Genomic DNA, 23,481 nt, shown 5'->3' with positions numbered 1-23,481 from the left:
CAAATGGGGAAACTCTCCTTGCCAACACGTTACGTTTAGATTGTATAGTAGACACCTCTTAAGACATTTTTCCATTTGATGTAGCTATGCTGTTGGCTGTTTGCCCACCGTCAGTTATAATAGGTCCTATGAGGGGAGCATTTTTCTGACATTGTATTTTTTTTGTTCTTTTTTATTTCTCAGAGCACCCCTTCCCTGAACAAAACCCAGTCTCCAGGCTGTTCCACAGACAGCTCCACCAAGGAGAAAGCAGCCATCCTGGACCTGTACATCCCCCCTCCCCCCTCAGTACCCTACACTCCACGGTGTGTACCCCTGTAAGTACACTATGCCCAGGAGGGTTACCAGGAAAAACCTTAGGCTCAAGTTATAGGTTTAGAATTTGCTGTGTTCTGGCCCTATGCTACATGGTGAGTCAGGGGTCTGTGTGGGCCCCTGTAACCCTGCATTGAGGGAGCCGTGCGCCCACAGACAGCCTACACTCATTCTCCAGCTCCATGCTCCTGGCTTTGAAGTCTGGATAATGAGTGGTTCAGCCCCCTGATCATTCGCCACTCTCCTCTTGCCTATAAACCCCCACAGCAGAGCACATTCATTTGTGCCGTCTCCATCCAGCTCCGCTCACGCCACAGACAGACCTTATGCAACAGCCTCTCTGTTTCATCTGCCTCCTCAGACACCCTCCCTCCCTCCCTCACTGTATCTCTCCCTCCCTCTCTGTCCATGTATGCCAGTGACCAGGCTGTTGCTGCATTCACCATGTTTACCAGATAGTGAATCATATTTGTTTTGCCATTTAGTGGACTCTCATATCCACAGCAACTTTAGTTAGCGACTGAGCAAAAGCATAAAGCAAATTTGACTGATTTTTACCTCCCTCCTTGTTCTCTCACCTATATGAAATGGGACATTGATGCTAATCAGTATTTTCTGTCCACAGAGAGAGTAAGATCAGCTCGTACTCGAGCATCAGTAAGATCAGACCAAAGGGTTCGGAGTCGCCCAACTCCTTCCTGGACCTGGAGAGTCGAAAACGCTTCACCATCGCAGACTACGAGAAGATGGGCGTGGCCTACCCCATCGAGGCCAATGTAATTCAGCCCAGGATGAGGGAACGCATCACCTCGTCTCGTGGTTAGTAGTATCCTACCCCACAGTAACCACACACACACACACACACAAGGCCCACTCGTTATAGATTTCAAGACAATATTCAAAACCAGTGAACCAAAATATTCAAACTTTTTGTATTTCTGCTTAGGTAAGCCCCGCCCCCTCTCCATGCCAGTGGACACCTGTCTTGGCGTGGCAGACACCTATGCCAAGCCCTGGACACAAGGCCGGAAAGGTAGCAAACACACACCATAGACCCATCTTCTGAGTTACTGCAGAACAACAACTTAACCACCAGAAATCTAATTGACCACAACCTCAATCAGATTATCCAGTTTACACCTTCAACAGCTAAATACATGAGAACAAATGATAGAATTCACCCCTCCAATGACCTTGAGGCATGGTACCTCTGCTTAATTTACCAATGAATTAACCAAATGATTAGTGTCAACTGAGAGCCTACTCTAGCTTTTGCCTGGATTGGATTAACTAGAGTTTACACCAACAAGATCAGTTCCTCATCCTCTGGTCTCCTTGGAGAGAACAGACACATGGCTATGAATGCACAGACAGAGCTTTCAAACAGTCTCTCTGCTGGAGACCCAATTACACTGCAATGGTAGAGGAGTGGGTGAATGTTTTAATTGGCTGAGATGCCTGTGCAATTCTCCTCCACAGCCAACACATGCTGTAGAGATCCAGAGTAGTCCTCTTTTTATGGGACAGTGTTTCTCTATAATACATTTAAGGCCTACTGAAGATATGCCCTAAAACCAACAAGCTATTCTCAATAACGTGCATTTGTACAAAGTATTACTAAAGATGTGCATTTCCCCTCCAGGCGAGGATCTCCTGTACAGATACCTGAGCAATGAGCGGATCCCCACCATTGCTGAGGAGGTCCCATCAGTGGCGCCGCCCTACAGGCCAGTGGGGGAAAAGCAGCTGGTCCGAGGGGTGGACCACATCCGGGGCAGCCGCTACTATGCCAACCAGGACCTCCACAACAGCGCCACCATCCCCTACCAGGACCACGACCTGGGCAGCAAAAAGACCCCCGTAGCCCCCGCCTCCAAACGCCCCCCGGCAGAGCCCTCGCTACTGGTCAGTTGGATCACGCGGCTTAAGCTATTGACTCACTGATGATGCGCTTCCTGTCCGGGGCTTCCTGTTCCTGTCTGTCTCCTCCTCAGTGCCTTTTGTCCTCCGGCTGTTTGCAATGGGCTCTCCCCTCTCACACTTTCTCCCTGCCTCCCTGCCTACCCAGTGTTACTACTACTGTACTACTACATCACCATGAGTTAGTAGTTAACTCACTGTCTTCTGTTGCATCACTTCTAACCAATCCCAGTCCCCTACCAACCAATCCCATCTCAGCTGCACAATCTGATAAACATAGGAATACTCAGTGAACTGGCTGCCACACCAGCACATGCATGCAAACTTGTATTTGGAGGTAGAGGTTTTACCAAGAGGAAATGTATGTCTATTTGTCTACAAATGGACAAGAGGAGTTATTCAGGTTTTTAGCACATTTCGGCCTTGTACCTTCACAGGAACAATTAATAAAACAAAACTTTTTTAGAAGTTATATCACCATGTTATCACTGAGATAGGCTATTCCCTACAAAATTGTTACATTTTCACTTGCCAATGGTGTGTGTTTATTTGAGAAACAAAGAAAAAAGGCTTTTAGCTTTTAGGTGTTTAGCTGTTTATTTCATGTCATGTCCTTGTTAGCATTGTTAAACTATACACTGCCAGTGGTTGCCTCCTTTTAAAAGCTATGCATATAGGAACTCTTTTCTGTCCTTTGACAGATTGATGTTGCATTGGTGAGTGACAAAATACTGTTTCAACATACCCGTGATTTATTTTCCCTGCGTTCAAGGCCATGCACTCTTCTCTGTACAGTCCCATGTCCTGCCTTGTTCTGGAGGCTGTATACACACTGCTCTGTGATTACCCTGCTCAAAGGATGTTCACAGCTGTTTGTCTACAATTAGCCTTGTGAACAAAGATGTGTAGGTCAAATATATTTCTGGAGTCACTGGCTAGAAAGTCTTCTGTTATCAGCACCGATAGCCTAGCGAGATACTATGGATAGCTTATAACAAGCGTTAACTGAAAGTATTATTAAATACCACAAGATGTCACAATGTTTTTTGTTTTTTTAAATACAATTGTACCTTTTTTATACCTGCCTTTTGAAACATTATTATATTATTAAAGGTGCAGTTGATTCCAGTTTTAATTTGTTTTGTCTTTATTTTAATGTTGTCTTTTTTTTACTTACGAACCAGATAAAATGTATTGTTATATTGGTACTTGTCCAAAACCTCTGAGTGTTAGTTAGAATTGTCACTTTCAGTGTCTGTATTCACCATAGAGGAGCACTTCGAGGGCATTAACCTATTCCGGACTCTGGCCTAATTTGCTTGACCTTTGAGAATGAACTCTACTTCTGTTTTGGAAGCATGTGGTGAAACTGGATAGCCAAGCTAAAGTTACATTCTCCCTCTGTCTCTGTGGCCATGCTTATTATGCAACTGCAATTTCAAAAAAACTTAAATTAACATATGTTCTACTTAGGGAGAATTATGCATATGTCTTATTGGACTGTCAAGATATCTTGCTTGACATATGCGGTCTTTAACCTCTGTATGCCTTCACCTACATCTGAATTGCACTCAGGACTCGCATTGTTATTTTCTTTGTTACATTTTCTCCCCAAAAAACTGGCAGACCAATTGGATTTAGAAAAGAACAACATTGACTTTGGCACATTTCTAAATCAAAATAAAAGGAATGATTCATTCATCTCCCTGCCCCTCTTCTGCCTCTTTCTGTTTCCCTGCATGATTTTACTGGTTGTCTGGGGGCCACCTGTTAAGGATCTAATGTCTCTTCTTCCGAACCTTCTCTGAGCCCTGCCCTGCCCTAGCCTGCCCAGCTATGATAACCTGCCGTCCTTACTAATCTGCATGTGCTGAGTGTCTGTGGTGGAACAGTATACCACCTGCTCTTTGCTGCTTCTCCTTGCTATGTTTACTCACGTCTAACAAAAACCACAGCCTTGCATGATGTTGATGTGAAAAGGGAAAGATGTATGTTGATAGATTTGCCTTCTATTCACCATTTTCTTTGCAGGAGAATTGTTGGTGTGTTCAGTGACATGCTCCCTACTTTCTTTATATATGCGATAAGCTTTGGGGCAAATCAGCGATTGGGCCGTGCACTTAACACATTAGTAAATCAACACTGATAGGAACTAGCTGCTTAGGTGTTATGTCCTTAAAACATCAAGTATTTACTCTAATATCCAATTCTGAGGCTACTGTAGAGCAGCTCTTGCCTCCATTGCCTTTCAATGATCTGAGCAAGACAGTCCAATGTGGTAACCAACCCACAAGCCTGAAGATCCAGGGAAAGTGACCAAGTTGGCCAGTGCTGGGTAATGAATGAGTTCATTCTCTGTGTCCGTCACTCACACAGGTGTCCGACTGGTGCTCCAGCAGTGGCTTCCTCAACAGGTGGGTCGTCATATTACATCACTCATCTGACTCATAGTCAACCATAACTCGCAACACAACCCATTCTCATTTCCAACCCATTCTCACTAAGTTGCGCTGTACTGTAAGCATGTGACGTATGCAGTCTATAGGTGAAATGGGATATGCTGGAGGGGTACAGTTTAAATACGCCTCATAGTTGGTGTCATCTCATTTATGGAGCCACCAGTCAGTCAGGGAGTAGTGACATGTTTTTAACCATGGGGTTTGGTGGGTGGTTTGAACTGGATTTTAACAACCAGTGAAAGAATGTGGTAGAAAACGAACCTCTGTCTCAGAGGACCAGACAAGATGCACTACTGGGAGACATGCTAGACCACAGACAGACAGGACCTCAAATAGCATTAGAACCTCAAGCATGACATTCTTCAAATGAATAAGACCCAGAAGGAATGGGTCAGGTCCTTCTGTTTGGAAATAGAGGACTCTGAATGAGACTAGTTCCTATTTGGGGATTTTAAATCATTCAAGACATCTGATTCCCCTTATTGAAATCAAATTAACCTCACTTGGGTGACGTCCTACAAGAGGAATCCAAAATGACGGGGGTATGACAAATTATGATTTTCCATCTGCTCCAACCTACTGACTGTGACGATGGTGGAGGGAACAGTCACCCCCTTCTGTTTGGTAGAGGTTCCATGGCCTTTCATTGAAATAGATTCAAATACTTGATTATGGATATTCAATATGTTTAGGACACTCAAAAGTAGCTAGCTAATCCACTTGCACACACACACAGAGTGAATTCTTTTCCACAGCCAAAAAGCAGACGAAGGCACATCCACAGAAATATTAACTAACTCACCAGTATGTCTCAGACATCTTAAACCAACCATATGAGACAGCAAATCCAGACCTTTTACTGCTAATTCTGGAGGGAAAGATGTAAGCAATTGACAGACAGGAAAAACAAGCGAAGACGACTTCATACCCTGAAATTGCAGGGCGAGGCCTGTAGCCTGCTGACGTAAATCTATGTATTTTGAGAATTGGCCGATAGCTATCTGCGTACCATACTGAAGTGGCTTCCTGATATATCACCACTGTCCCGACACAGACAGAAAAGAACTGCCCTATTACATGCCACAAGATCCATTTTATTGCAGCAAATTATATATGAAAGTTAGCTGAAATGGAACCAAGATAATGAGTGCCTATATATGAGCCAAGGATGCACTAAGTATGTGTTATAGATTTTTTACTAACTGTATTTGTCATCCCCAAACCTAAATGGTACAGTTAGTGCCTCTGTGGTATGTTGAGGTTGATGCAGAGGGTAGAATGAGTGGTTTTATCTAGTCAATGTTACCCCTTTGCCCACTGACTAATTTTGTCATTGGTCTAGACTAGATTAAACACTAGATGCTTTGTTTCCTAATCTTGCCTCATTCTCTCCTCTCTCCTCCTCAGATACAGCCAACCTCATATTCGAACCTGGTCCTTCTCTCAAGCGGTAAGGACATAATCTGTTTTGTGTCCATAAACTCAGTCTCCATTCCACTGGTTCAGAGTGGCTCCTTGTCTCCATCCTCACTTCCCAATCCCCCATGATCCTGTTCATCTACACACACACACTCAGTGGTGATGAGAAGCCCTAAGTACTCTTGGATGAATGAAACACACAGACTTAGCATTGCTTGCACAATTCAATGATAAGATACGGCAAAATTATAATTCTCTATCAATTAAAGGGTCGTTTTTGAGGTCCAGTGGTTTGGAGAAGAGATTACTGAGGTGTTTGCACCATGTGTCCCTCCCTTTAACCGCAGTTGAGAGAGAGAGAGAATGTATCTCCTCCTGCTATGTGAGGAATGTCTCTGGTCTCTGAGACAATCCCATTATATCACACAGATAAGACATTGAACAAGAGGCGTGGTACATATACTCAACCACTGACACAAAACTATTCTCCATATTCTTTATGGTCTTCTTCATCACAATCTTGAGCCATTTCATTGCCAGTCAATATCAGTTAATAGCTAACCATGAAAGTGGCCATTCTGAAGGCTATTATCAGCAGCTGTACATAACCCACTGTTACGCCTCAAAAAGGAGCCATAGTGGAAATTGATCTGCCCCTTATTGGCCATGACCGATGTGGGCATTGGATTACCTGGCTGGGGGATATCGGAACATTCAGCGGCCAAGCCTCTGGGAATCACTTTCCTGCCTCCTCTCCTGTTGTCATATCCCAGAGAGCCATGTTAATGCCAGTCCCTCAGTCACACTTAGCAGGCATACACATCCAATGGGGTCAGATATGTGGCCACAGAGCAGCTAGTTACAAAGGAACAAATCACTACTCCACAGGTTCATGATCTCTGAGACTTATTGTGCACAAACAAGAAACCTTGAAATAAAAGTCAAGGGACAAGGAGGGAGAGGGAGAAATAGGTGCTATAGACATACATAACTTTTTTTTTAAAGCCCTTTATGAATCATTTCAGAAGGAGTGTGGGATCATTGCTGTGAAAAACAGTGCTGTGAAAAAGTATTTGCCCCCGTTCTAATGTTTTCTAAATTGCTGAACATTTTCATACTGAATGTTATCAGATCTTCAACCTAAGCCTAACATTAGATAAAGGGAACCTGCGTGAACAAATAACACAACAATTACATACTTATTTCATAAATAACGTTATGCAACACCCAATGCCCGTATGAAAAAGTAATTGCCCCCTTATATTCAATAATTGGTTGTGCCACCTTTAGCTGCAATGACTCCAACCAAAAGCTTCCTGTAGTTGATGATCAGTCTCTCACGTCACTGTGGAGGAATTTTAGCCCACTCTTGCATGCAGAACTGCTTTAACTCAGCAACATTTGTGGGTTTTCAAGCATGAACTGCTTGTTCCTGCCACAACATCTCAATTGGAATTAGGTCTAGACTTTGACTAGACCATTCCAAAACTTCAAATTTGTTCATTTTTAACCATTTTCATGTAGACTTGATTGTGTGTTTTGGATCATTGTCTTGCTGCATGACAGAGGAAATATATAAAATCAGAAAGGGAGCAAATACTTTTTCACGGGTCTGTACAGTATGTCAGTGAGAGTGGGAATATTCATTGCTCAGCGAGTTATGGACCACTGCAGTACTCAGAGTTAAAGGTCCAATGCAGCTGTTTTTATCTCGATATCAAATAATTTCTGGGTAACAGAAATTATTGTTTTCAATTAAAATGGTCAAAAAGAAACAAAAATAGCTTCTTAGCAAAGAGCAAATTCTCAAGCAAGAATTTTGCTAGGACTGTCTGGGAGTGGTCTGAGTGGGGAGGGGAAAACTGAAAACTAGCTGTTATTGGTGGGATGGAGTTTTGGCCTGCCTGGTGATGTCACCAGGCAGGCCAAAACTCCATCTCACCAAAGCAGGCTGAAATTTCATGTGGTCTTTCCATGGCCCTTTAAATCAATTTGTCAACTGTGTTCGCTGCGGGGGTTGAGCCACAGTGTGAGGCAACTATGCAATTACCATAAACAGGGTCTTACAGCGCTTTGGGGCCTTTGCCAATCTCCTGTAGTCGCAGCACACTGAGCAGTGTAAAGAACCTGATACCAGCTCTGCGGCCCGGGGCCCTGGCCCAGCGTGAGAGACCCCGAGTAAAGAATGGCCACTGTGTCTGCCAGTGAAACCCCCTCGCTCCACTTGCTCTGGAGCAGGGCTTGGGGATTATTAGTTAAGTGCTGTGACAATTCTCAGCATGGAACATGATGGGAGATTTAGTCCACAATGGTGTGACAAATCCACATTCCCAGGAAGTCTATTGGGCTCTGACATGAGTGGTGGAGGGCTTACCTTATTTCCCCCACTGTGCCTTTTAATGTACCAAAACAATACTCTGTGCTATATCATTCTAATGTGACGTGCTTAGACTTTTGTTCTAGAATGAATGAGAACAATAGGAACAGAATTGAGTGTAAATCTTTAAATACCATCTTTCTATCCATTTCAAAAGCCATGGCCCAGATGATTGTAACTTGGTGATGACAATGGTGTTATTAGATATGGATGAGAGGGGGGATGTGAGAAATGTAGAGAGAATAATAGAGAGACAGGAAGAGAGAGGGTAGAGGGAGAGCAAGAGAGAAGAGAATGTCCCTATAGTTTGCCTGTCACTGTATGGGCACAGTGGGGCATGTCAGGACTCAGGAGCCCCATGAGGGTTGAGGTCTGGGGGGAGACAGAGCGAGCTGTCCTCTCCAGGTCCAGGAATGTGTCTGGTTTACCACTAGTGTTCTAGCACAGGGATAACCCACCACATCCGATCCTCTGAACAGATAGCAGCTACCATCCACAAACATTACAGCCACTGTCAGAGCTCTAGACAAATGTTATGGCTACAGTTTCTGCTCCCCACAGGGAGAAAAGAGTGTTGATAGCCATGCTGCAGGCTTCTTTAGTTTCCTCTCATATTGCCTCCCAGAAAACCATAAGTGGACTGTGATGTGACACATGTTTCTTTCCTTTTTCCTAAGGCACCTTCATAATGGTATATTTTGTGAAATTCACTCAATGATGATGGTTTTACCTGTCTGTAATACCAGCATGATTTAATTGTTTAAACAGACTGTGGATATATACATTATATATACAAAAGTATCTGGACACCCCATCAAATTAGTGGATTCGGCTATTTCAGCCACACCCATTACACACAGGTGTATAACATTGAGCACACCGCCATGCAATCTCCATAGACAAACATTGGCAGTACAATGGTCTTACTGAAGAGCTCAGTGACTTTCGACGTGGCAACATCACAGGATGTCACCTTTCCAACAAGACAGTTCTTCAAATTTCTGCTCTGCTAGAGCTGCCCCAGTCAACTGTAAGTGCTGTTATTGTCAGTGATGGAAAAGATATCTTCATAGAAAATGACTCAAGTAAAAGTGAAAGGCACCCAGAAAAATACTACTTGAGTAAAAGTCTAAAAGTATTTGTTTTTAAATATACTTAAGTGTCAGAAGTAAATGGAATTGCTAAAATGTACTTAAGTATCAAAAGTAAAAGTATAAACCATTTAACATTTCTTAAATTAAGCAAACCAGACGGCACCATTGTCTTTTTTAATTTTTATTGACGGATAGCCAGGGGCACACTCCAACACTCAGACATCATTTACAAACAAAGCATTTGTGTTTAGTGAGTCCACCAGATCAGAGGCAGTAGGGATGACTAGGGATGATCTCTTGATAAGTGTGTGAATTGGACAATTTTCCTGTCAAAATGTAACGAGTCCTTTTGGGTGTCAGGGAAAATGTATGGAGTAAAAAGTACATTATTTTATTTAGGAATGTAGTGAAGTAAAAGTTGGTAAAAATATAAACAGTAAAGTACAGATACCCCAAAAAACTACTTAAGTAGTACTTTAAAGTATTTTTACTGAAGTACTTTACACCACTGATTATTGTGAAGTGGAAACATCTAGGAGAAACAACGACTCAGCGGCAAAGTGGTAGACCACACAAGCTCACAGAACGGGACCTCTGAAGCGCGTAGCGCGTAAAAATCATCTGTCCTCTTCATGGTTCGGGCTAAGGCCCTTACTTCCAGCGAAGGGAAATCTTAACACTACAGCATACAATTACATTCTAGACAATTCTGTGCTTCCAACTTTGTAGCAACAGTTTGGGGAAGGCACTTTTCTGTTTCAGCATGGCAATGCCACTGTGCACAAAGCAAGGTCCATACAGAAATCGTTTGTCCGAGATTGGTGTGGAAGAACTTGACTGGCCTGCACAGAGCCCTGACCTCAACGCCATGGAACACCTTAGGGATGAATTGGAATGCCGACTGCAAGCCAGGCCTAATCGCCCAACATCAGTGCCCAACCTCACGAATGCTCTTGTGGCTGAATGGGAGCAAGTCCCAGCAACATCTAGTGGAATGTCGTCCAAGAAGAGTGGAGGCTGTTATAGCAACAAAGGGGGGGCCAACTCCATATTAATGCCATGATTTTGGAATGAGATGTTCAACTAGCAGGTGTCCACATACATGTAGTGTATATAGTGAACAGCAAGAGTCTGTGACAATTCAATGAATGTCATGTCAATGAATGTCACTCCCTAAGTTTGTTTTACTCACTGCTTTAGCACACTCTGCCAACCCGGATGTCTTAGCCATGTCTGAATCCTGGCTTAGGAAAACCACCAAAAACCCTGAAATCTCCATCGCTAACTATAACATTTTCCGCCAAGATAGAACTGCCAAAGGGGGCAGTGTTGCAATCTACTGCAAAGATAGCCTGCAAAGTTCTGTATTACTATCCAAGTCTGTACCCAAACAATTCGAGCTTCTACTTCAAAAAATTCACCTTTCCATAAACAAGTCTCTCACTGTTGCCGCTTGCTATAGACCTCCCTCTGCCCCCAGCTGTGCCCTCGATACCATATGTGAATTGATTGCCCCCCATCTATCTTCTGAGCTCGTGCTACTAGGTGACCTAAACTGGGACATGCTTAACACCCCGGCCATCCTACAATCTAAGCTTGATGCCCTCAATCTCACACAAATTATCAATGAACCTACCAGGTACAACCCCAAATCCGTAAAAACGGGCACCTTCATAGATGTCATCCTAACTAACTCGCCCTCCAAATACACCTCTGCAATCAAGATCACAGCGATCGCTGCCTCATTGCCTGCATTCGTAATGGGTCTGCGACCAAACGACCACCCCTCATCACTGTCAAACACTCCCTAAAACACTTCTGCGAGCAGGCCTTTCTAATCGACCTGGCCAGGGTATCCTGGAATGACATTGACCTCATCCCGTCAGTAGATGATGCCTGGCTATTCTTTAAAAGTGCCTTCCTCACCATCTTAAATAAGCATGCCCCATTCAAAAAATGTAGAACTAGGAATAGATATAGTCCTTGGTTCACTCCAGATCTGTCTGCCCTCGACCAGCACAAAAACATCCTGTGGCGTTCTGCATTAGCATCGAATAGCCCCCGTGATATGCAACTTTTCAGGGAAGTTAGGAACAAATATACACAGATACACAGGCAGTTAGAAAAGCTAAGGCTAGCTTTTTCAAACAGAAATTTGCATCCTGTAGTACTAACTCAAAAAAGTTCTGGGACACTGTAAAGTCCATGGAGAATAAGAGCACCTCCTCCCAGCTGCCCACTGCTCTGAGGCTAGGAAACACTGTTACCACCGATAAATCCACTATAATTGAGAATTTCAATAAGCATTTCTCCACGGCTGGCCATGCTTTCCACCTGGCTACCCCTACCCCGGTCAACTGCCCGGCACCCTCCAGAGCAACCCGCCAAAGCCCCCACCATTTCTCCTTCACCCAAATCCAGATAGCTGATGTTCTGAAAGAGCTGCAAAATCTGGACCCGCACAAATCAGCCGGGCTAGACAATCTGGACCCTCTCTTTCTAAAATGATCTGCCGAAATTGTTGCAACCCCTATTACTAGCCTGTTCAACCTCTCTTTCGTATCGTCTGAGATTCCCAAAGATTGGAAAGCTGCCGCGGTCATCCCCCTCTTCAAAGGGGGTGACACTCTAGACCCAAACTGCTACAGACCTATATCTATCCTACCCTGTCTTTCTAAGGTCTTCGAAAGCCAAGTTAACAAACAGATTACTGACCATTTTGAATCCCACCGTACCTTCTCCGCTATGCAATCTGGTTTCAGAGCTGGTCATGGGTGCACCTCAGCCACGCTCAAGGTCCTAAACGACATCATTACCGCCATCGATAAGAGACATTACAGTGCAGCCGTATTCATCGACCTGGCCAAGGCTTTCGACTCTGTCAATCACCACATTCTTATTGGCAGACTTGACAGCCTTGGTTTCTCAAATGATTGTCTCACCTGGTTTACCAACTACTTCTTTGATAGAGTTCAGTGTGTCAAATCGGAGGGCCTGTTGTCCGGACCTCTGGCAGTCTCAATGGGGGTGCCACACGGTTCAAGTTCTCTGTATACATCAATGATGTCGCTCTTGCTACTGGTGATTCTCTGATCCACCTCTACGCAGACGACACCATTCTGTATACTTCTGTCCCCTCTTTGGACACTGTGTTAACTAATCTCCAGACGAGCTTCAATGCCATACAACTCTCCTTCCATGGCCTCCAACTGCTCTTAAACCCAAGTAAAACTAAATGCATGCTATTCAATCGATCACTGCCCGCACCTGCTCGCCCGTCCAGCATCACTACTCTGGACGGCTCTGACTTAGAATACGTGGACAACTACAAATACCTAGGTGTCTGGTTAGACTTTAAACTCTCCTTCCAGACTCACATTAAGCTTCTCCAATCCAAAATTAAATCTAGAATCGGCTTCCTATATCGCAACAAAGCATCCTTCACTCATGCTGCCAAACATACCCTCGTAAAACTGACCATCCTACCGATCCTCAACTTCAGTGATGTCATCTATAAAATAACCTCCAACACTCTACTCAACAAATTGGATGCAGTCTATCACAGTGCCATCCGTTTTGTCACCAAAGCCCCATACACTACCCACCACTGCGACCTGTACGCTCTCGTTGGTTGGCCCTCGCTTCATAATCATCGCCAAACCCACTGGCTACAGGTTATCTACAAGTCTCTGCTAGGTAAAGCCCCACCTTATCTCAGCGCACTGGTCACCATAGCAGCACCCAGTCGTAGCACACGCTCCAGCAGGTATATCTCACTGGTCACCCCCAAAGCCAATTCCTCCTTTGGTCGTCTTTCCTTCCAGTTCTCTGCTGCCAATGACTGGAACGAACTGCAAAGATCTCTGAAGCTGGAGACTCATATGTCCCGCACTAGCTTCAAGCACCAGCTGTCAGAGCAGCTCACAGATCACTGCACCTGTAGATAGCCCATCTGTAAACAGCCCATCTATCTACCTACCTCATCCCCATACTGTATTTATTTATTTATCTTGCTCCTTTGCACCCCAGTATCTCTACTTACACATTCATCTTCTGCACATCTACCATTCCAGTGTTTAATTGCTATATTGTAATTACTTCGCCACCATGGCCTATTTATTGCCTTAACTCCCTTATCTTACCTCATTTGCACTCACTGTATATAGACTTTTTGTTGTCTTTTGTTCTACTGTATTATTGACTTTGTTTTGTTTATTCCATGTGTAACTCTGTGTTGTTGTATGTGTCGATTTGCTATGCTTTATCTTGGCCAGGTCACAGTTGCAAATGAGAACTTGTTCTCAACTAGCCTACCTGGTTAAATAAAGGTGAAATAAATTAAAAATGTCAGCAGGTTTGATGAACAAATGTAACCTACCATCTAATTTCCATATTTGCGCTAGAGTGACATCTAGTGGTTATTGGGTTACGGAGCGTACTTTAACTCGACGGCCATATTCGGACTCACTGCTACTATTATTGCAACCTAATGTTCACCAAAGTTTTAGCGGGGATTCGCCGTTGTAAGCGCAAGCTTTCCTTCAACAGAGACGTTATCCGCACTAAAATACGTATTTTCATATCTAAGTTGCAGGTATGTTTAAGGGTGATTTTTGAGGGCTAGATTGTGTTTTTCGTTTACCTATACGTTTAACTAACACAAACACGGGGCTTGAGTCAATCAATTTAACCAGTCACTCCATCAAAGAAAGACACATTTTGAGTAAACGGTTGTAGGCCTACATGACTTCACTGAACCCCTTTCAGTCCAGCTAGTGTTTTTAAATAATTTTGTTTTTGTGATATCCAATTCTTGTTTAGTTCCAACCATGGCAGTTATTTGGTGCGGATGCATTTGATTCCTGATATGGTATTATGCTTCAGTCAGTACTCACACAGTTATTGATGCTCTGGTAAAGTGATTATATTATTTATGTCATCTGATAACAGGTGCAGTTAGTTCATCTGCTTCGCTGTGGTTAGTTCATACTGCTGCGGTTGTGGTTAATAGTGTGATGAAGCATCACTAGGCTCACAGTCATCAGTTGGCTAACAAAACATGTTGCCGACTGAGATGCAAGTGTGTTGAGCAAGACAGACAAGAAGTGTAGCCTAGGTATGTTTCTCGTCTTTAGTATGTGTCATTTGGAGAAGACCAGCCTTATGAAGCTGACACTCTTAAGTGGATATATTCCTAAGCTCTTTTGAAAGCAACAGGTACTGATTAATCAGGGATTCATCTTGACTTAATGAATATGTATATTGTTCTTTCGTTGCAGCATTTTGGAACTGTATGGTAGGAATGTGTATTTTGAGCTACCAGTTCTTAAAAAAAATATCTAGTGTTAAATTGGAAGCATTTTCTTTGTCCATCCATGGACTGTGGCTTCATCATGACCATTAACCTGGAAAGAGATGAACCTTATTTTGCATGTTTTTATCAGCTGATGTGACCTACATTTTGGTTTGTGTGGCTCCAGGGTCTGATGGTCCCTCGATGTTCTCTGTGAGAAACGCAGTCCCCCTGAGGAAGTATTCTAGGAGGAAGTGTGTCAATAATGGCAATGTGAAGGAAACTGTTTCTCAATGTCAGTGACAATGTCAGTTTGGTTTGAAGACATTATGGGTCATAGTCTGCTATAAGAAGGGCTGACTACAATCTTGTGCAAGTTCACTTATGAAGACTAAATGCAATGTACAAGGGTCATGCTATAAATGGACACCAACTCATCCATGATGCGAAGCAGTTCCCCCTTTTCTCTAAATCAGGAGAGATGTCAAAGTGGACCCTTTGACATTTGAAGTATTGTACTCAGTCTATTAATTTAACATGGGGGTAAATAATGTTTTGAATTTAAAGGTCTGTCGATAAACTGAAAAGGTATCTCTCTCTCTCCCTGCCTGCCTGCAGGCTGCCTTCCCTATATCTCTGGCTCCCTCCATGGCAGGTGATGACTACAACCCTGTAAGTACTGGAGATTATCTATAGGTCTCTTATATGTTATTAAGGAAGTTTTTTTTAAATGGGCTTTTTTTTTTTCCTGAGGCAGCTAGTAGTCACAAATTGCGTCTGCAATTCCTTTCTCATATGGTGTCATCATTACAGCTTCCTCTGATATATATATATATATATATATATATACACACACACACACACACAAAAAGAGTTACACATGGAATAAAAAAAACATCTCTTTGCAGTAGTCACAAGCAAAATATAAGTTCCATGGTCCCATGTGGCTCAGTTGGTAGAGCATGGTGTTTGCAATGCCAGGGTTGTGGGTTCGATTCCCACAGGGGACCAGTATGAAAAAAGAAAAAAAAATATCTATGAAATGTATGCATTCACTACTGTAAGTCGCTCTGGGTAAGAGCATCTGCTAAATGACTAAAATGTAAATGTAATTTGTTTGCCAACTTAAAAATATATATATATATATGTATGTATATATACATATACATATTTTTGTTTTTAAGTTGGCAAACAATTGTTATATTTGATTTCTTGTGACTGCTGCAGAAAGAGAGAGAGAGCGAGAGAGAGACACACACACACACACACACACACACACACACACACACACACACACACACAAGTGACACTGGTGGTGTGAAACAGGATGTTTCAAAGACTATAGCTGAGGTAGGGTGAGGGACGGTCTGATCGAGCTGCACTGTCTGGGGAAGCTCAACCTTCAATCACCCATCTCGTGAACTAGGGACTATCTGACCTCTCACTACCTTCTGTTCTATCAGGTTTCCCTGAGACAGAAACCCAAGAGGAAGACTCGAGGAGGTAAGTTGGTGTCCAGGCCTGATTCTGCTGCCTGCCTGCTTGCTGTCTGTGCCCTCAACTGTAATTTGGCACCACTGATTTGGGCGTGTGTGAAGTGTCAGGACGATTGGAGGGTTGTTTTGATAATGCTGTAGACCTTTATACTCGTATACAGGTTGAACATTGCAGATTTGGGCACAGATAAACATCTAAATTGGAAGGCAGTGGTTGTACAGTAACATGTTATAGATGACGTCTAAACTCAGGCTCTGTGATTGGGTTTTGACTGACAGCTGTTCTGAACTTAGTCCCGCTCCCTCCTGTTAATTGGGCAACTTTTGCAAATGTTTTGTTGTCTAATGGAAATGCTGTAAATTTAAGAGGACTCGATCTATTTTAAAAGATCAGTCGTTGAGGATTGTAATAAATACTGCTTTGAGTCCAAATGTACAATTCACATTTCCATATCATAAAACCCATGTCATATACAGTGTCACCATTTATGATCCCCATGTTTGGTGTACAGTTGGTGTCATAATCTGGGTTGTTCTGAACAGAATGAGCCTGTTTGTCTATTGTGAAGAAAATTTGCTGCGGAAAAAGCACCTGAATGCACTCATGACTCTTTTCTATGCACACCAAAATGATCTGTTTCTATGAATTGCCCTAACACTGTAAGATCATATTTTATAACTAAGCTAGTCATGTTGGCAATAGAACAAGCTTTTAAATGATGCCCACCTGACCCAGATTGCAATTGATAATGGGACGTTTTTGGATTGCTTAAACAACAACAGTAATTGTGTGATTGCAGGGCTGTGTTCAAAACAACTACAAGTGTGCTTGCTCTAGTTCCTCAACGGCACAGCTAGGAGAGCAAAAAAAAATCAACTTTTGGTTGTAGACTCTTCTTTGAGTCATAAAAGTGCATGGAAATGACTTAGGAACTGTGCCCACTGTGGAGAGGTGTGTGACCACGTGGAGACACCAGTTAGTCCTCTCAACCCCATGTAATTTTGGAGATTTATGTTGCACCTACCCCACATTTTACAGGAATATTCTCATCATGTTCCTGAATGTATCCAGAGTATTTTCTGATTTAGTTATCAACAAATGCGCCGGAACTGTTGAACTGCTGTGTCCTGAACTGTCGTCTAATGATATTCCCAATATCTCCAAACTATTTCCTTTCAATTGCTACCATGCTTTTCATATTTCTTCTGTAAGAAACATTTCAATTTAGCCCTATCTATAAAGGCCAATTCCCACTAGTGTAAAGGGTTAAGACAAGGCTCAGCAAGAGATTCCAATATTATTAACCTGTTTATGGGCAGTTACTGTATGCTGAGCAGTCTGCTTCATTGTGTGTGATAAACAGGTAACGGCCAAAATAATGGATACACTGAGGGATAAAAAGTATATTGAAAACAGGTGCTTCCACACGTGCAGTTCTTGACTTAAGGAAAGCAATTAACATCCCATCATGCTTAGGGCCATGTATAAAAATGCTGGGCAGGTGATTATTTTGCTCCGCAAAAAAAGTAAATTTTTATTGTCACATACACCAGATAGGTGCAGTGAAATGCATTGTTTTACAGGGTCAGTCATACTAGTATGGCACCCCTGGAGCAAATTATGGTTAAATGCCTTGCACAAGGGCACGTTGAACAGATTTTTCAACTTGTCGGCTCGGGTATTCAACCCAATGCTCTAACCTGCCATAGCTACCATGGCCATACCCCCATAGGATGACAATGCCCCATCCACAAGGCACGAGTGGTCACTGAATGGTTTGATGAGCATACTTTTTAAAAAAAAATTACGATATGCCATGGCCGTCTCAGTCATCAGATCTCAACCCAATTGAACACCCATGAGAGATTCTGGAACGGCGCCTGAGACCGCATTTTCCACCACCATCAACAAAACACCAAATTATGGAATTTCTTGTGGAAGAATGGTGTTGCATCCCTCCAATCGAGTTCCAGACACTTGTAGAATCTATGCCAAGGTGCATTGAAGTTGTTCTGGCTTATGGGTGGCCCAACACCCTACTAAGACACTTTATGTTAGTGTTTCCTTCATTTTGGAATTGACCTGTATATCCTTTGGAATACTTCTTTGAAAATGATTTGTCTGACCACCATCTGACACAGGTAGGCTGAAAGAGATTCTGAATCTGCTGTACTGGGAAACTAGCTTAAAATCTGAATCAGCAGGTGAACCATAAATCTGTTGAACAAATCTGTTGCGTAGAATGTTCAATATGGAGTCATTGGACTATTTGAATTATATTGTAACCCTCTGTAAATCATGGCATTGTAATATTGTTTGTACCTTGCTGAACTTGCTAAAGAGGATTTATTTAACCAATCATAGTGTCATATCAAAATGTCTGCATAGCAATAAAGGTATATTATATTATTGTTGCTTTGCAACCACGGTGCATGAATTCAGGAACGATCTCCTCTGTGTTCAGGCAATGTGGCAATGAGCAGACGGAGGGTCTCGGTTAAAGAGCTTGGGGAGTCGGACTACCAGGGCTGGCTCTACAGGAAGAAAGAAGGAAAGGCCTTCCTGGGTTTCAAATGGAAAAAGTACTGGTTTGTGCTGAAGAAGACTTCCCTGTACTGGTACACTACTCAACTGGTGAGTGACACTCATAACTTAACCCTCTATGCTGAGTCATCGTATCATTTCCACAGCTGCTTGCTGCCTCTGCTACCTCTGCTACGTCACTGCTGGAAATTAGTCCGTCTGAGTCTGACATGGTGTTTCCTGTAGCTGGAAGTGTCTGTCAGTTTCTTCTACGGAGGCATGATTACTGGCAAGATGGAGGAATTAATTAAGCCTATGTTTACCATGTGTCAAAACTAATTTGAGGGAACTAGAAATGGATAAAAGGTTGAATAATGCCTCTTTTCATTGCTTTGAAATGCCAGTACCTTTTAATGCTAAGATTCTGTCAATCCTATATTATTTTCAGGCAGAGAAAGCAGAGGGATACATTAACCTGACTGACTTCATCATCGACAGAGCATTGGAGTGCAAGAAAAAATAGTAAGTAACTTGTTTCTTATTTCACTAAATCATGTTACTGTTTGTGTAAAACCAGTCAATACATCTATTCCAGGTAATAACTGACCATTTACTGCCACATTTTCAATTTGCCAAGAACGCCAAACTCTCATAATGACAGGAAGTTATAGGTCGCGTGAATGTGTAACTTCCTGAGCGCAGTGTGAATGATTGAACACAAAGTGAGAAACTGAATCATCTGAGTTATGTTCTCTCCTGTCTCTTGCAGTGCCATCAAAGCATGTCACCCGCAAGTCATGATTTTTTACTTTGCAGCTGATACCTACGAGGAGATGAACGTGTAAGTCGCATGAAAAGATTGTAATGTAAGTCATGTTAAGAGTGTCATCATAGAAACAGTGAGGAATGTGACAGTCTCTCTCTGTTTGTCTGTTGCAGTTGGTTGAATAAGCTTGGGCTTGCTTCAATACAATACGAACCAACAGAGAGCAACACTGCTGGTAAGCTTTTATGTTGATCAGTCGGCATGATTTATCAGCTGTGGTCCATTCCACCAATTGACTCATTCTGTTCTTTACTACTATTGTCTCAGTATCGCTGCTGATTATTGTTTGTCAAGTATGTAGCCTAATGGCATTTTGACTCTGTGTCCAGAGTGCTACAGCGAGGCAAGTGATCACGAGGAGGCTGAGACAACAGAGGCCCCCCCTCCCCCATACTCTGAGCAGATGAACCAGGGCTCTGTGGATGGTCCACCTGGCAGTGGACATCAGGTCAGTAGGCAGTATGCACTGGGCAGCCGAGTAGGCTCTGGTAATTAAGGCCAGAAGTTTTTCCTAACCGTGTGACATAACCAAGAAATCCTCTGGGCCCTAGTTACACTGACTTACATTTATTTTTTGAAAGTGTTGAGTGTTAACCTTGCTGAACAACCCCTTTATGTTCTTCTCTCTCAGGGTACCCTCCCTCCCCCCTACTCCTCCCCCCTTCCCAGCGAGACCAATGGCTCCTTCTCCTCACCTGTCAGCACAATGACATCACAGAGTTCCGTGTCCTCACTGGCCAAGCATCGTCAGTCCTGGCTGGACCTGGTCTCGCAGGCCTCTCCTGTTGTCGGGGAAACGGTGGTGTGCTCTGTGCAGGTCCACACACATCGGCCCCCACATAATCAAGAGAACGAGGGGCCCCTACAGCACCACCAGGAGGCTTCATCATACCAGGACCCTCCAGGGAGCACAGCCAGGGAGGAGGACTTTAACCCCAGGGAGCAGACAGAGGAGGTGGCTGTGCTAGAAATAGGGACAGAAGATGGTGAGAATGCTTTTTTCTTAACGGCTGTTGACTTAAATAAGGGGAACATATTAATCACAATACAAATTGTGAAGGAAAAATAATTTTGTGCTCCCTGGATGCCTTTAGTTCTTACGTGATCAGACCTGTGGATAGGAGAAGTGCAAGTAGACCACACTTCCTGTTGTGCAATGTCACATCTTCTGTCTTTGGCAGCACATTGGTAGCTGTGCTTATTGTAAGATGTGAGTTAGTTTGAATGTCTGCCTACACATCCTGCCCTGGCCTTGGAATTTTTGTTAAACAGATTTGAATACCAAAACATCCTAGTCTTCATCCTGTTTTCACAGTTTTGTCTAACATTACATTGTCTCATAACTGTCAATCAACTAGTTGGAAAAAAATATGAAACGAAGTGGAGTTATAGTCAACACTATTTAAATCCCGTCTATGAGCTCAATGTTATTTTTAACCTGTTTTGAGTAAGGGTACTGACCTCAAACCTTGTCATACTTTATCTTTAAAAGTGGTAGACTTATAAATATGTTTCTGCAGAAATATACATTTCTTGAAGTCCATTGTATTGTTCTTGCAGTGAACCATGAAGCCACATCTGATGAGATGGAGAGACTGTACATCCACATCAAGCAGGCCAACCTCTCTCCCATAGGAGACCGCAAACCATCCACCAAGAGGGACTTCAGAGCCTCCTTTATAAAAAGATGCAAAAACCAGGACATTAACGAGAAACTGCACCTCATCAGGACCCTCAACAGCACGCTAAAGGTACATCTGCCAACTTGACTAGATTTATTATATGCTTTTGTTTTTATCAGTTTATCACCACATAGGTGGCAGGATCACATGTATGTCGTTGTTTTCGATGTACAAATTGTATGTGCTGTTTAGTATTGAGACCCTTGAGCATAGTTACACACTCTTTCTTTCTTCCCCTTTGATTTAGGCAAAGGAGGCAGACCTGTTGACCATCGAGCAGGTGCTGTCAGAACCCACCCCATCCAGATTCAGGGAATGGAAAAAAGTCAACACACCTCTGCTCCAGGAGATCTGTCTCAAGCATGGACACCAGGTGGCAGCAGAGGTAGAGCCCTCCGCAGCAGCAGCAGCCAATGCCATTGCTGTCCCCTTTGTAGAGACCAGTTTATAATGGACTAGGATGAATTTGCCCCTAAACACTGATCTAAGGTCAGTGTTGAGTTTACCCCACTAAAGCTAGCTTATGGTTAAGACTTGGGATGGATGAGCAGATTGCGTTCATGTGCCTAGGGGTAACTTTTACTCAGAATGTTTGACTCACTGCCGTTATTGTCTACCCATAACCCAGTAGCACTAAGGGTTGTACACAGGCAGCCTGGTCTCATAGACTAGACGTAACATAGTAAACATAAATCCAGGATACTGAAATTAGCATGATATGTTACATTTGGTTACATAAGATAGAAGATTACTTAAGACAAAAAAACTAAAAGAGGGTGTATCATGGATGACTGGGTGTATAATGCGAACGTCTAACAACCCAAAGGTTGCGTCTTCAAATCACACCAAAGGCAACTTTTGCATTTTAGCTAATTAGTAACTTTAACTACTTGCTACTTTGCAACTACTAAACATGTTAGCTACCCCTAACCCTTTAACTTAACTCCTAACCTTAACCCTTAGCCTAGCTAGCATTAGCCACCTAGCTAACATTAGCATTAGGCACCTAGCTAACGTTAGCCACAACGAATTGCAATTCGTAACATATCATCTGAATTGTAATTCATAGCATAACATCCGAAATTGATGGGCAGCCACAAATTAATACATATCATATTAAATGTAACATATCATACTAAATGAAGGAAGATAGATTTACATTTTCTATGATTTACGTTTACTATTACTCCTACCACCAAGTCCAGGTTGACACAGGCTGCATTTTTATCTAACTACATATGATAGGAAGCAGCTCATGTGTTGACTCTCCACTAAGTGGAATCATGATAAGAGGAAAGTGTCTTATTTTTAAAGTTGGAGTTGATGCAAACATTTGGTTGATTGGATGACATTATATGGTTTTATATTGTTTATGTTGTCATTTATCTTTTTAGGTTTAGAGATGTAACAATTGACATTTTCTTCTGTTGTGATATGTACAGTGTTTGCTTGCATTTGTGTTATCTCAAGTTGTGAGTGATGGAACATTGGGTAGATGTGTCCACCTCTGAAAGCTAATTTCCACAAGTGTTTGTTATTTTGCAACATGATCGGTTGCCTATAGGACAAGGTTTTATTTTCTAATAGTTTTACAGACATGCACTAGTACTGCCATGAAATGTACAGTATGTAAGCTTTTGATACAAACTTTTGTGACTGTTATCTTAGTTACATTTGCATCATGATATCTTTGTGGTTTTCCTAGAGACATTTTATCATTCAACATTGCTGTATGTGATAGCTGTTACATTCAGGTCCTGATACTTTTATGGAGACGTTGTTATGCAAGCATTCCATTTTGTGCCAGCAACAATGAATCCTGAATTGTAATTTATATGATTTAGCTGTGGAAAATATTTTAAGTTGTTTTAGCATTGTAAATAAAGTCATTGTACATAGGTATAAAGTGTGTACAGTTCGATTGTATTTTAATTGGTACATTTTCATTAAGTGACTGTGTCGAACGAGTAATAAAGATCTGCATTATAAATATCAGCATTTTTTTTTTCTTCAGACAGATGCTTTTTAAAATAATCTAGCTGGGTGTTAGTGTATGTTTTTGACCACGAGTCGTCG

General features: G+C 42.5%; 2 protein-coding genes across 4 annotated transcripts in view; both read left to right on the top strand.

Moving 5' to 3' along the window:
- The window catches only part of LOC106610791 (connector enhancer of kinase suppressor of ras 3), a 61,547-nt gene extending 58,184 nt beyond the window's left edge, over positions 1-3,363 (top strand). The window contains exons 10-13 of one of the 2 annotated variants that reach the window (XM_014210378.3): positions 184-305; positions 941-1,134; positions 1,262-1,348; positions 1,958-3,363. In XM_014210378.3, the coding sequence (XP_014065853.1) occupies positions 184-305; positions 941-1,134; positions 1,262-1,348; positions 1,958-2,259 (705 nt within the window). In that variant the 3' untranslated portion in view covers positions 2,260-3,363. Of the gene's footprint in view, positions 1-183; positions 318-940; positions 1,135-1,261; positions 1,349-1,957 lie in introns of both variants that reach the window. The other variant, XM_014210377.3, reaches the window with a different exon arrangement.
- An 11,265-nt stretch (positions 3,364-14,628) lies between these two features.
- On the top strand, positions 14,629-23,400 carry LOC106610793 (interactor protein for cytohesin exchange factors 1). Of its 2 annotated transcripts, none has more exons than XM_082955638.1 (11): positions 14,629-14,801; positions 15,496-15,549; positions 16,341-16,380; positions 18,839-19,008; positions 19,346-19,419; positions 19,667-19,738; positions 19,837-19,898; positions 20,053-20,171; positions 20,355-20,709; positions 21,284-21,474; positions 21,653-23,400. In XM_082955638.1, exons 2-11 carry the CDS (start codon positions 15,526-15,528, stop codon positions 21,854-21,856), a joined length of 1,311 nt encoding a protein of 436 aa, XP_082811764.1. In that variant the 5' UTR covers positions 14,629-14,801; positions 15,496-15,525; the 3' UTR covers positions 21,857-23,400. The 2 variants fall into 2 exon arrangements, with proteins under 2 accessions (XP_082811764.1, XP_082811765.1); XM_082955639.1 differs by lacking the exon at positions 14,629-14,801 and adding an exon at positions 15,106-15,387.
- The last annotated feature ends 81 nt before the right edge of the window (positions 23,401-23,481 follow it).

Source organism: Salmo salar, chromosome 09, assembly GCF_965601325.2.
Source record: "Salmo salar chromosome 09, fSalSal1, whole genome shotgun sequence".
NCBI classification, from domain to species: Eukaryota; Metazoa; Chordata; class Actinopteri; order Salmoniformes; family Salmonidae; genus Salmo; species Salmo salar.
The sequence above is the reverse complement of the archived record's forward strand: the minus strand, read 5'-3'. Positions and strand labels throughout refer to the sequence as shown.

Coding starts and splice junctions, on each gene's coding strand:
- LOC106610793 (XM_082955638.1), top strand. CDS start 15,526: ATGGCAGGTGATGACTACAACCCT. Junction 19,009..19,345: donor ACTGGTACACTACTCAACTG/GTGAGTGACACT, acceptor TATTATTTTCAG/GCAGAGAAAGCAGAGGGATA. Junction 20,172..20,354: donor CACCTGGCAGTGGACATCAG/GTCAGTAGGCAG, acceptor CTTCTCTCTCAG/GGTACCCTCCCTCCCCCCTA.